The sequence below is a fragment of the Sorex fumeus genome, unplaced genomic scaffold, assembly GCF_029834395.1.
Source record: "Sorex fumeus unplaced genomic scaffold, SorFum_2.1 ptg000073l, whole genome shotgun sequence".
Classification (NCBI taxonomy): Eukaryota; Metazoa; Chordata; class Mammalia; order Eulipotyphla; family Soricidae; genus Sorex; species Sorex fumeus.
In genome coordinates, this window is record NW_026606130.1 from 19,962,298 (window position 1) to 19,976,474 (window position 14,177).

A 14,177-nucleotide genomic window follows, 5' to 3' on the forward strand; every position below is an offset into this window, starting at 1 on the left:
CCACCTGCTATCATCGCTTCAGATTCCCTCTTCCCAACAGGAAACAGTCAGTAGCAAAGTAGGGCTAGAAAGGCAAGGGGTGCACCAACAGTCTTGGCCGACTCCTAAACCATGGCTCCTCAAGCACCACCCTATAGCCAGCCAGCCTCCACATTCAGCCACCCTGCTCAGCATGCCACCCTGCTCAGCATGTTGGTGCATTGATTGGCACTCTCAGGAAATCTCTGCTGACTCAATAAGTCTGTATATCACCCCCCACCCCCAGTCTGGTTCTGCCTCTACTAGAATCAGATACCCCATCACTTTCCCACTCAACCCGCTGGCTACACAGTAGCCTGTTTTCTAGCTACTCAGTATAGTCCTCCAATGTGCTCCCTTTGTTTTAGATTCCATGAATATCCTGGACCCTGAGGATGAGGAGGAGCACACTCAGGAAGAGGACAGCAGTGGCAGTAACGAGGATGAGGATGATAGTCAGGATGAAGAGGAGGAGGAGGAGGAAGATGAGGAAGATGATCAGGTGAGGGGGGACTTTGTTTGGGTTGGTTCAGACAAAATCTTCCATAGGAACACAGAACTGGAGAAAACCAACAGTCTGGTTTGCTAGCTTCAGCGCCTCCCTCCCTCATGTGCAAATGTGGCCATGACACGAGACTTCAGAAAATCATTATCTCCAGCAATTCTCCATCTCCTATTTTCCCCTTAAGGAGGATGATGAAGGTGAAGAGGGAGATGAAGACGATGACGACGATGGCTCTGAAATGGAATTGGATGAGGATTACCCTGATATGAACGCTTCTCCCTTGGTCCGATTTGAGCGCTTTGACCGGGAGGATGATCTCATCATTGAGTTTGACAACATGTTCTCCAGTGCTAGTAAGATACAGGGGCTCAGCTGGGTTTTATCTCTTGATTCTTATACCCTTCTCTAGGGTAAGCCAAGCAGTGAACCAGTGCATCTATCAATCTGATACAGACAGCACTTCTTTTTCTATGCTGACTTCCTGGGGCAAGGGATATCTGAATACATCTTTCGCAATAAGTATATACTTAGAAGAAGGAATTGTGAGAGGCTACACTTGTCTCCACCTCAATGAACAGGCAGCCATTTTTAGAGCCTGGACAACTTGATGATTTGCTTGAATTTTTTTTAAAGTGAGACCAAGTTTGACTGCATCAGGCACTAATGTTGCACGCTACAGGGACAGGGCAATCAATAATCCTTATGACTATAACTCTGGATCTTAAGAGTTTGGATGGACACCTTTGAGTTTGACATTGGGGAGTAGATTTGAGCACATTCACTCTGTTCATCAAAGGATGCATCTTTTCGGAGGAGAGAGAGTGAATCTTGTCTCTCCATCAACGTGACAGTTTCCTTCTGGCGTCGCATTCCTAAAGGCACACTGTCTTGAGAAGGCAGATCTTGACCTCCTAATTACAAGCATAATATAACAGAAAACAGTGGAATTGTTCTGGTCTGTTGTCTTGGCCAAGTAGTCTCTTACCTCTTTGAGCCTCAGTTTGTCACCTGTAAATAAAAAGGGCTGAAAAAGATAAAAAAAATAGTGGGTTGGATTACAGAATTTTCAAGATACCTTCTATTCTGTGATTCTTTCTGAATATTTGTGAATTTCCATCAATCTCCCTTATGTTGAGTCTCTGTTCATTTAGTAAATGATAGAATCATTTGATGAGTACGTACTGTGTCCCAAGTACTGGGGTTATTGCAGCAACAGTTCTTCTCCCTTGAGAGTTAAGTGGGCAAATTATATTGTAGTGTGGTAAGACGTAGAAGAAGAGTTATTTAGCCAATTTGTAGCAGCAGAGGAGATAAACAAAAGAACAAGTGAAAAAGAAGTCTTTGAAGTAGAGGGGACAGCATGTTTCTGAGGGGCCTAGAAGCATCATTGTGCTGTAATGTTGAGAATGGATTGGGAAAAGTTTCTATTTAGAAGGCTGTTGTCAGCATCTAGGTAAATAGATGGTAATGATAAAGATAAGGTGTGGGAATGAGGGAGAAAGGACAAAACTCAGGTTTCCGTGTGAGGAAGTAAGGCCCAGGAGTCATGGTTCTTTTTAAACAACAATGAAATAACTTTCTTTTGGGCATTGACCATAATGCATATTGTCCTTGCAGCAGACATCCCCCCTTCCCCAGGAAATATCCCTACCACTCATCCATTGATGGTGCGCCATGCAGATCACAGTTCTCTGACACTGGGCAGTGGCTCCTCTACAACACGTCTGACCCAGGGCATTGGGCGCAGTCAGAGGACTCTAAGGCAGCTGACAGCCAATACAGGCCACACCATTCATGTTCACTACCCTGGGAATCGCCAGCCTAACCCTCCTCTTATACTGCAGAGGTAAGTTACAAAGTAGCTTCTTAGGCTTTTCAGTGTTCTCCTAACTTGTGGGAACATGGAAATGTTCCAGTCACAAAAATAATGCTTGTCCCATCAGTTTTTGAAATATATGTACAGTCTTTGGGAGAATATCAAATGTATAACATGTTGTTTTGCTTAAGTACCCCATTTAGCAGTCATTAAATATCTTCTTCACCAAGTAGTAAACAATTCAGATGTAAGGAGAATCAGATTCCTACTCTTGGGCTTAGAGTTTAGTGGTAGAGGCAAGTTTAGGAATAAAGGAGTAGATGTTATAGTGGTCAGTATGCAGACTACTATGGGAATACATAAGAGCCATACGTGTTAACACAGTGCCTTGCATTAATTCTGTGACACACGGTGGCAAGAACTTTGGAACATAAACATAAGCCCTCAAAAGATTTACAAACTACTGATTTAAAAGTACCTAAGACTTGGAGACTGAGCAATAGTATAGTGGGTAGGGCACCTGCCTTGCACATAACCAACCTAAGTTTGATACCCAGCACCCCACATAGTCTGCCAAACACTTAGGAGTGATCCCTAAGTGTAGAGGCAGGAGTATGCCCTAAGTACCACTGGGTGTGGCCCAAAAACAAAACAAGTAACTAAGACTTCTATGCAATATGATACTGATGTTTCCTAGAGCATCTCTAAAAAATAAGATCCATAGGCAGCAGCTATGGATTTACTGTGACCATGGCACCCCACCATCACCCTACAGGTTGCTTGGTCCCTCTGCTGCTGCTGACATCCTTCAGCTGAGCAGCAGTCTTCCCCTACAAAGCCGGGGCCGAGCCCGCCTCCTGGTGGGCAATGATGACGTCCACATCATTGCCCGGTCTGATGATGAACTTCTGGATGACTTTTTCCACGATCAGAGCACAGCTACCAGCCAAGCAGGCAAGTTTGTGTTGTTAAAAGGAAGGTACAATTTGTTACATTCAACAATTTTTCTGCTGAGGGAAAGCAACAAAGTATCTGCCCTGTCTAAAAAACTTCATTTAATAGTAGCCAAAACCACTTGGTTTAGCCAAGGGCAGCAAAAACTATCTCAATGCCTGTGATATGCCAAACCTCATGATAGACACTTAGGTGCTATTAGAGAAATGGGGTCCACAGGCACAAGGTGCACCAAGAGTCTCATTCTCTTTTATTCCCCTGTAGGGACCCTGTCTAGCATCCCCACAGCCCTGACCCGCTGGACAGAGGAATGCAAAGTTCTTGATGCTGAAAGCATGCATGATTGTGTTTCAGGTGTGTAGCAGCTTGGGTATCAGGGAACGTGGTACTGGTGTATACAGATAGCTGATTTTCTGTGGCCACCAAGGAATGTGGTACTAGTGCATATAGATAGTTGACTTTCTGTGGCCACAGTCTCTGCCTCTGGCTCTGGCATCCTCTCTTACCTTCCCAGAACAGTCTCCAATGTTTGCTTTTATTTAGTTGTTAAAGTGCCCATTGTCAATCACCTGGAGTTTCTGAGAGATGAGGAGCTGGAAGAAAGGCGGGAAAAACGCAGGAAACAACTGGCTGAGGAAGAAACAAAATTAACTGATAAAGGCAAAGAAGATAAGGAGAACAGAGACCAGAGTGCACAGGTGATTCTCACAGGCTGTAAAGATTCATCTTTGGCTGTGTCTCCCTTAATTTTCATTCAGATTTGGCCTGAATGTAACACAATATCACTAAAAATCCTAGAATGTTTGCATTGGACTTGAGAAATGATACATTCCACATTCACTATACATTCACATGGGTTTTAGGAGAAACTATTTAGATACAGAAGGAATTTTTTTACTCTAGTATCTCACTGGGGAAAGCGGGCTAAAAGCAGAATAGCTCCTGACCCGCCAGAACACTATATTTTCCTTCAGTGACTGTACCTGGACTTGAAATACCTTAGCTAAAATTCTTAGTTCAGCTCCTTTTCTTTCAGTGAATTCATACCAGATTTTGTGGGGGGTGGGGAGTAACGTTACCAAGGTGACCCGTTTCATCATTTGAACAAGTTCAGTGTGTCAGATTGGACAAAGTTCCTTCTCTGAACCCTGCCACTAATGTATATCACTCTGCAAAATTTCTAGCATGATTTTGATTTAGAAAGATGCTACCCTTGCCCTGAAACTTTTGAAACCCCCAAAGCATATCATTAAAAGAAATGAAGTAAATGCTGACTCAAAAATCAGGAAACTAAAATGTTTGAAGTGACTTACTTTATATCCCTGTTAAAGTGGATTAAAAATTGAGTGTTGATATGCTCAGTAATTATAATAAGCTTGTTTTAGCAAGTGTTTTTAAAGGTATGGGAAATAAACTTGCCTGGCATATTGAAATAGTGCTGGAATAAACAAAATGAGACTAAAGAAGGGAAACGTATAGAGATGAAATTTTGAGCAGTTAATTCCCAGTTCATACCCAAAGTGACTTTTTTTGTGTTACCACAATTTACAGTATTAGAGTCATTATTGTGACTTTTTTTTGTGTTACCACAATTTACAGTCTTAGAGTCATTATTTTACAGGTGCAGGGCACTACTGTCACTCCAGTGGTTGCAGATCCCTCCACCATTATCCCCTGTTCCTATCCGTTCCTCATGTTCATGTCTCAGGATTTCTTTCCATTAGGGATTGTCTAATCCCTTTTTTTACTCTATATATTTAGAACATAAAATAATTTTTATTATCCTTTCTATTTACTGGGCTGGAGCGATAGCACAGCGGGTAGGGCGTTCGCCTTACAAGCGGCCAACTATGGCCGACCCGAGTTCGATTCCTCCGCCCCTCTCGGAGAGCCCAGCAAGCTACCGAGAGTATTCGATATGCCAGACACAGTAACAACAAGGTCTCCAATGGAGACGTTACTGGGCCCGCTCGAGCAAATCGACGATCAACGGGAGGGCCTTTACCTTTACCTTTACCTTCTATTTACTACTATCTTGCCAGCCCCTGAGTATTTTCCCCTGCTCATAAGCAGTCCTTAACTTACGAAATTGTCTAAAGAAAAATGGTGATATATTTACATACCAAAATACTCATCTTCCTAGACAACATGACAGGGGTGGGCGTGTCTTCATTATCTTTGAACTCTATCATATATGCTTGCAAAGTTCCACATTTGTCTGTCCCTTCTCTTTGCAGTGCACTTCATCGAAGACAAATGATTCCACAGAGCAGAACCTCTCAGGTAACACAGTCTCTCTTTTTACCTTCTTGCTAATTTGTTGGTTTGTTTCTCCTGATACTTCAAGTTGCTGGCCCAGGTGGGCTGAAGATGAATATGGTGCTCTGTGGGATGAGGTAGTAGATTGTATAGTTTTAGGGTCATACCCCATCTTGGAGATAACTATACAGTCTACTGTCTTTCCCACGTTGTACACTCCCTGCCAATGTGCTGTTTAGGTTCATGTTGTTTTAGAGACTACGTCCCTAGTTTTCAGGCATCAAAATATTTTTATTAAATGATATTTATGATGTTTTTCTTGCTAAACCTGTGTTAGTTTTTGGTTGGTTTATTTTTATATAACAAAATCTAGGAACATTGTCATTAACTCTTTGCTTTTGGGAAAAGTAGCTCTGTGGGTTTAATGATATTATTACTATATGTAGTCTATTCTTTGTAATCTTCTCAGTCGTTAACTACTTGTGATTCTAATAACTGGTCATTGTGGTATTATTTGTCTCCCCCTTTGTCTATTTTCTCAGGACTTTTCTTCTGCTTCCTTATGCCATTTTTTATCTGTTTTATCACTTGTGTTGGGGAATGCTTATACCAAAGTCTACACAGTATTCTTTAAGCAGTGCAAAGGGATATGTGTTAATCTAGCAAAGGGTCTTTGAAAGGTTCTGTCACTTTGCCTTTTGGCAAAATGACTTTTGTTCTGCTGCCCTTACTAAAGTTTTGCTTATGCCAGGGTGAGGTAGTAAGTTGTATTGTTGTGGGGTAGGGATATTAGACCCCAATTAGAAGATAACTATACAACTTACTACTTTCCCTAGTATCTAGCATATTCACACTTAGTCTTGGCATTTGTCTCCAACAGGCAGGATTGTAGGTATTTCTTATAAAGTGACTTGAACTCTTCCCATTCCATCTGAGCCACTGGAAGGATTTAATTACTAGGATCTTTGATCTTGTCAGTACAGCAGTACACTTTAAGAACAAAAATTGCACTGTGCCTTAGCCCTTCCTCATACCAGACTGGGCATAAGTTGTTCCTAGAAGCAGTTAACTGTTGGGGAGAATCCTATGTCACTGGTTGGTTGCATGGGATACTTGTCAAGCCACATATTGTGACTCCTAGGTCTTTAGTCTATTGCCCCTTAACACTCCCATTGTCATTCTTTCTGAAAAAGATGGAACTCCTATGCCTGATGGCTACCCAACAACCCCATCTTCAGCTGATGCAGCGACATCTGAGTCCAAGGAGACACTTGTTACTTTGCAACCCTCACAACAGCAACCAACACTCCCAACCCCACCAGCTTTGGGAGATATTCCTCAAGAGCTTCAGTCCACAACTGGAGAAGGGGGGAGCTCCACACAGCTATTGATGCCTGTAGAGTCAGAGGAATTGGCTCCCACAAGACCAAGTGGAGAAGCAGAGACCACTCAGATGGAGTTATCCCCAGCTCCCACTATAAGTGAGTAGAATTTCAAGGGGCATATGGGGTATATCGGGAAGGGAAACATGGACATCTTCGTAGTTTCTCTTAGCTCTCTTTTAGAGAAATGGTAAAACTCAAGTCCTCAAATGGTAGAATCTGTGCTTACACATTAGCTTTCTTAGCTAGAGTTGCAGTTTCTTCTCTTAGTCTTCAAGTGATTATAAACTTGAGTGTCTAATGATACTAGTGATGGTGCCAACAGTTTGTTGATATCTGTTCCCAATATATCTTGCCAGGCTTATATTTAACGTCTTTTAAAAACAGTCCTTCAGTGTATTATCTCCATGATAAAATTGAAACAGAAACAAATTATTAGCCCAAAGTCAGTCAATAAGCCATGGCCTGGGAATAAAATCTGAATCTGTATGATTCTCAAGCTTGCTGTCCTTCAGCAGTTTCGGGGATGGCAAGCACATACTCAGCTCTCCCTCCTGGCCGACATTATTTATTTCACTGACAACTATTTCCTACTGGTTTGAATTAGGGCCTCAAAATTCTTTTCAGCAATGTTCAACAGCTAAGTTAAAACCTTTTTGCCCTCCCATGCCACCTGTGATGTGCTCTGAAGGAACCTTAAGGTGTGGGGACCTTTTGCTTTACAGAACCTTATTAAAAAAGATAACTAGAATCAACATTCATGTACAAATGGTGCCTGCAGGGACTATTAAAGTGGCAGGATTCCTTGCCTGTGAAGCTCAGGACAATATTTCACAGACTTTGCAGGAACACTGTAAATGTTCAACAGACTAGAAAGGACTTTAGCCGAGCCTTATAATGCAGAAGAGATTGAGGGGGGAACATCAGGCCAGCGTGGAATGAAGTGGTGAAGTGAAAAGTCTGGTCTGACTGTTCCTAATGAAGCAGCCCTATCAAAGACCTTGTCTGTTGTGTTGCTGCTTCTTAATTCAGCCCTGTCCTCCAGGCAGAGATCTAACCTCTCCATGTGACTTCCTCCTAGCCTCTCTTTCCCCAGAGAGAGCTGAAGATTCTGATGCACTGACAGCAGTCAGCAGTCAACTAGAAGGCTCTCCCATGGACACCAGCAGCCTGGCTTCATGTACCCTGGAGGAGGCTGTGGGTGACACCTCAGCAGCTGGCAGTTCTGAGCAGCCCATAGCCAGCAGCTCCACTCCTGGGGATGCCCCACCAGTTGTGACAGAAGGGCAAGGCAGGGGTGATGGGTCAGGGGAACCTGCCCAGCCCCCTGAGGATGGGTAAGCAGTGTGTGGGCATGAGGAGGGCAGAGTGTGTTGGTGGGTGTTCCAGGGTGTTATTGCACATGCTTAGTATACTGGGGAAATCAACTTGGCTTTTGTGAGAAAAGGTGTTATAGGCATATTCATAGTAAGTAAAACATAGTACAGAGAGCAACCTGAAAATGATTTCCTTCAGCTCTCCCCCTGCATCCTCTGAGAGTTCTTCCACCAGAGATTCTGCTGTGGCCATTTCTGGAGCTGATTCCCGGGGAATCCTAGAAGAACCACTGCCTTCAACAAGCAGCGAAGAAGAAGATCCCCTTGCAGGTGAGTTCTCCGCATGCCCTGAGGGTTTTGACATGCTTTTGGCATGTCTACTAGTCCGTTTCATCCACATGGTAAGGTAGCTTATTCACACGTATGTAATAAAAGGACCGGCAGTGACAGTATGCTCCAGATTATGGGATCAAAGTGATTTTAACTCCTCTCTTCCTTCTGCTACCTCCAGAAGCCTTTCAGACCTGAGACCATTACTTAACTCTAAACCTAAATGATATGAGGAGGGTGGTAAGATACTTCTGTTTGCTTTGGGGCCACATCCAGCAGTGCTCCTTGGACCATGCAGTGCCAAAGATGAAGGCTTCCCATATGTAAAGCTTGAGCTCAGCCTATTGAGCTATTCCTCTGCCCCAATATAGGATGTTAATAAAGGTTAAATAGCAGGGAACATACAAAACCTGGCAAATAACAAGTTTTTTTCAACCTAGAAAATGTGGTAGGTCTTCTGTGTATCTGTATTCTTTGATTACAGTCAGCTTGTTTCCTGGGTCTTAGAGAGGTTAGTATTTGACTTGCACAGAGCCAACCTAGTTAGATACCCAGAACCACATATAGTCCCCAAAAGCCCCACTAAGTAATACCCTGAACACATTCAGGTGTGGCCCCCAAACAGAAAAACTTATTTCCCTCAAGGAAAGCCATAGGTTTCTTTCCTCCGAGTACATCTTAAGTAATGGTAGAGATGAGAGGCTCTTCACATCTCACAATTCTCCTCAGGTATTAACCTTCCTGAAGGTGTGGACCCCTCTTTTCTGGCGGCTCTCCCTGATGACATTCGCCGAGAAGTTCTGCAGAACCAATTGGGCATCCGCCCACCAACCCGGACTGCCCCCTCTACAAATAGCACGGCTCCGGCTGTGGTGGGCAATCCTGGTGTGACGGAAGTGAGCCCTGAGTTCCTGGCTGCCCTACCTCCAGCCATCCAGGAGGAGGTATGTGAGCAGGAAACTGGTGGGACCTGGCTATACCTGGCTTTGGGTGTGCCGCCATTGACTTATCTGCTCTGTAGGTGCTGGCACAGCAGAGGGCTGAGCAGCAACGACGGGAACTGGCACAGAATGCCAGCTCTGACACTCCCATGGACCCTGTGACCTTTATCCAGACTCTGCCCTCAGACCTGCGCCGCAGTGTTCTGGAGGACATGGAGGACAGTGTGTTGGCTGTAATGCCCCCTGATATTGCTGCCGAGGCTCAAGCCCTAAGACGAGAGCAGGAAGCCAGACAGCGGCAGCTCATGCATGAGCGTCTCTTTGGGCATAGTAGCACCTCTGCTCTCTCAGCCATTCTCCGAAGCCCAGGTACTGCAGAGTGGGTGGGCTTTGTAGCATCCAACAGACAAGGGTCTGCTCACATTTGGCAGATTACTTGGACCCAATTCACAGCTACTGACCTCCCTCTCTCTTTCGCTTCAGTTTTAATTTCTTTTTTTCTTTTCAGCTTTCACCAGTCGCTTGAGTGGCAATCGTGGGGTCCAGTATACTCGCCTTGCTGTACAAAGAGGTGGAACTTTTCAAATGGGGGGTAGCAGCAGCCATAATAGGTACCTTTGTCTTTTTTCACATTATACCATCTCTGACATTGCTAGTACAGTTTTCTTAAGTGAAGAGGTTGGATGACATTCTTGAAAATAAGTAGAATATCAGATCTTTGGGCTCCCCTTCACAATTCTGGATTGATTAGATACTATGGTCATAATCACAGACTAAGGCAGATTGGCAGTAGGCTCTAGCTGTGGTGGTAACAAGGAACAAAGCCATTTGCCTTGAGATATGTGTCGTGTCTAAACTGGGGATATACAGAGGAGTTTATTATCCAGGCTGAAGCCAAGTAGACCCATTATGCCAGAATTTGAAGGTAGTTGTCCTTACACAGCTGTCAATCCCCAGATAGGGATCATCTTCTAGACTTCAGGTATATTTCTGTTTCACCAGTTGATGTTAATCTCTGTTCCAGGCCATCTGGCAGTAATGTGGACACCCTCCTCCGCCTTCGAGGACGCCTCCTTCTTGACCATGAAGCACTGTCTTGTCTCCTGGTTCTTCTTTTTGTGGATGAACCAAAGCTTAATACTAGCCGTCTACACCGAGTGCTGAGGAATCTCTGCTACCATGCCCAGACCCGCCACTGGGTCATCCGGAGCCTGCTCTCCATCTTGCAGCGCAGCAGTGAGAGTGAGCTATGCATTGAAACACCAAAGCTCTCCTCAAGTGAGGAAAAGGGTAAAAAGTCTAGCAAGAGCTGTGGGTCAAGCAGCCATGAAAATCGTCCCCTGGACCTGCTACATAAAATGGAGTCTAAGAGCTCTAATCAGCTCTCCTGGCTCTCAGTATCTATGGATGCAGCCCTGGGTTGCAGGACTAATATATTTCAGATCCAGCGTTCGGGGGGGCGCAAACACACTGAGAAACATGCAAGTGGTGGCTCCACTGTCCACATCCACCCCCAGGCTGCTCCTGTTGTTTGCAGACATGTTCTGGACACACTCATTCAATTGGCCAAGGTAAGAAGCTTGAAGGAACTCAGTTCCTGGGAAATAGCAGAGAGGTGGTATCCAAGGCCTCAATGAAATAATGCTACAGGAGCTAGTAGTTGGGTTTTTTCCTTGGTTACTAGTTTCAGACACACTTTTTCCTGGGAAATTGTCCAATAAATATCATTGAGGGCTGTTTTGTCTTCAATCTATAATTTTTACACATCTCGTTCAGTTACAAAATGACCTTTCTCATGGGAAGACACTAGAACTTTAGTGTAATGGATATTATAGTGAAAATATGAAGTTAAACTTCTGAAATTCCATAATATTGTAAGCCAGTAATAAATTTAAACAACTGCATGACTGCTAAATGACTAGCAGGAAAAAATACACAGTAAGTTTAGGAGAGTCTGTTCACCTAAACTCTGTTCCTGATTCAACTAGAATGAATTCACTCTTGAGATTTCACTCTGTATAAAATAATTACCATGGGTTATCAGTTTTCTAAAGATGTTCAGGAAATAAAATACCTGAACAAAAATGAGAGATCTGAAGAGGAAGAATTCGATAGACTGAGCCCATCTTTGTTTGGTGGTGGCCTGATTTCATTTACTAGCACCATTGGGTATAGCGCAAAAGCCAAAACAAAGGTATATTTTGTTTTGTGGGGGTGTTTAAGGTCACAACTAGCAGTGCTTGGGATAACTCCTGGTTCTGTGCTCAGGGGTCGCTCCCAGTTTTGTCAGAGTGCCATACAGTGCCACAGATTGAAAGTCTTGCTAATCCTTTATCTCCCTACAAAGCCCCTGCTCGTTTTTGTAGGCTGATTTGCCATTGTTTAGATAAAGTTCCTGTATGCTTTGGTGTTTTATTGGGGGCTGGGATGCACATCCAGCATTGCTCAGGGCTTATTCCTAGCTCTGTACTCAAGGATCACTCCTGGCGGTGCTCAGGGGATAGTATGTGGTGCTTGGGATTGGGAAAACCTGTGCTGAACTAATTCTCTGACCCGAAAACTCCGATATGACCAGTGTCCTGTGTTACCAGAGTTGTCCCAAAAAGGAGGAATATAGGAATAAGTTGTTATTCCTTGTCAGGAAAACATTTTTATTCTTCTTTTAATCATAGAAACAGATCTTTTTCCCCCTTTATTTAAATACCATGGTTTACAAAGCTGTTCACAATACAGTTATTATAGGCATTCAGTATCCTAACGCCAGTCCCACCACCAGTCTGATCTTCCTCCACCATTGTCTCCAGTTTCCACCTGCCTCCTTAGTAGGCACAAAATAGTATATTTTGTATTACTTGTTACAACTAAATTTTTGGTGGAATTATCAAAAATACTTCAGTAAAAGAAAATTTAAAAACGTTCATCTCACCATGGGGTGATTTAAGTCATTGTCTGAGGGCTTACTAAGCTGTTGTTAGTAGAGCCTTCTCTGTTACTCTTTTAGTTTATTAAGCTTAATTGGCTTCTATGCTATTTTCCCATCTAATTTGGTGGGCTCCTGCTAGGCTGTCAATATTGTGAAATTTGGAGGTACTGCACAGCCACACCTTCCAGGAACATAAGGATCTGTAGAACTGGGCTTATGAGTTTACATGGTGGCTGTGAGTGTGACTACTGTAGCTTTCACCTTAGCATCTCTTCAGAGATTAGTCATGAAGTAGTGGTTTTGGGCTGTTGGTATGGCAGATTCTATGTGATGTGTTTACAGCCTCCTGGACTTTGGCAGGGCAGAGACTCAGTCCACCTTTCTTCCCAAGGGCACCCCAGAGTTTTCAGCTTTAAGACTGGTATACCCGTGAACTTTAGCAACTTTGCTTTCGTCTCTCTCATTCTGAGATTAGTCGTATATCTGTTGGAAGACATTTTCAATGTAGATCCCCCCTGGACCAAGCTTGTGCTTTTCCCTGTAGGTGTTTCCCAGCCACTTCACACAGCAGCGGACCAAAGAAACAAACTGTGAAAGCGATCGGGAGAGGGGCAGTAAGCAGGCCTGCAGCCCATGTTCTTCACAGTCCACCAGCAGTGGCATTTGCACAGACTTCTGGGACTTATTGGTAAAACTGGACAACATGAATGTCAGCCGGAAAGGCAAGAACTCCGTGAAGTCAGTGCCAGTGAGCTCTGGTGTTGAGGGGGAAACCTCCCCATACAGCCTGGAGGCCTCTCCCCTGGGGCAACTCATGAACATGTTGTCACACCCAGTCATCCGCCGGAGTTCTCTCTTAACTGAGAAACTCCTCAGACTCCTTTCTCTCATCTCAATTGCTCTCCCAGAAAACAAAGTGTCAGAAGCACAGGCTAGTGCTGGCAGTGGTACTTCTTCCACCACTGTTGCCACCTCAGCCACATCTACCACAACTACCACTGCCGCCTCTACTACTTCTACCCTCCCTGCTATAACTACCCCTGTCACTTCAGCTCCAGCCCTGGTTGCTGTCACAGCTATATCCACCATTACTGTTGCTGCTTCGACAACAGTGACTACCCCCACAACTGCTACCACTACTGTTTCAAGTAAGTGCTCATGTAGACTCGGAGCTCTGGGCTGTTATATCGTCTTCATTCACTACACCCTGTCTTCCTCTCAGGTTTCCTCCCTAAATGGTTTGTGTTTGCAGGAACCAAATGTGTTCATTTTCATCCTCATCAGCCCCAGTACTCTCCCCATCTTCCTCTTACCTCCCTATCACACAGAGACACCCCTGTGAAGATCAGCAGGCCATCATTGAATGTCACCACCCTGAGCTTAAACATCAAAAGGTGGAGAAAGTTCCTGTCTTCAAAAGAACTCCCTGACTTTCCAGCCTGATTGAGAGAGCCTTTTTTCAGAGAAAAGAGTTTTAAAGCAGGCAGGATGCAGTGTGAATCAGGGTAAAATAGAGTAGCCAGGACAACCTAGAAAGTGAAGGTAATAAATCCCTGAGCAGGCTTCTTGCAATTATATAAGAGCATGCTTTCAGAGGGAGCTGTGATGGTAGAAGGAAAAAAATGCCTTGAATTCTTTGTCAGTTTAGAAGGTACAATTTTAAGATGCATCCTTGGTCATTTGAATTTGGGTTTGGTGGGTAGATTTTCATTTCACTGTTTCCCACTTTGAAG

At 44.0% G+C, this 14,177-nt stretch overlaps 1 protein-coding gene across 1 annotated transcript in view; it reads left to right on the plus strand.

Moving 5' to 3' along the window:
- HUWE1 (HECT, UBA and WWE domain containing E3 ubiquitin protein ligase 1) overlaps window positions 1-14,177 on the plus strand; it is a 154,223-nt gene that overhangs the window by 124,749 nt on the left and 15,297 nt on the right. The window contains exons 54-68 of the mRNA XM_056130150.1: window positions 387-520; window positions 708-876; window positions 2,141-2,369; window positions 3,115-3,293; window positions 3,558-3,647; window positions 3,837-3,991; window positions 5,531-5,576; window positions 6,746-7,033; window positions 8,016-8,271; window positions 8,450-8,580; window positions 9,310-9,524; window positions 9,602-9,890; window positions 10,030-10,132; window positions 10,546-11,092; window positions 12,989-13,592. Of these exons, the coding sequence (XP_055986125.1) occupies window positions 387-520; window positions 708-876; window positions 2,141-2,369; window positions 3,115-3,293; window positions 3,558-3,647; window positions 3,837-3,991; window positions 5,531-5,576; window positions 6,746-7,033; window positions 8,016-8,271; window positions 8,450-8,580; window positions 9,310-9,524; window positions 9,602-9,890; window positions 10,030-10,132; window positions 10,546-11,092; window positions 12,989-13,592 (3,435 nt within the window). The remainder of the gene's footprint in view (window positions 1-386; window positions 521-707; window positions 877-2,140; window positions 2,370-3,114; window positions 3,294-3,557; window positions 3,648-3,836; window positions 3,992-5,530; window positions 5,577-6,745; window positions 7,034-8,015; window positions 8,272-8,449; window positions 8,581-9,309; window positions 9,525-9,601; window positions 9,891-10,029; window positions 10,133-10,545; window positions 11,093-12,988; window positions 13,593-14,177) is intronic.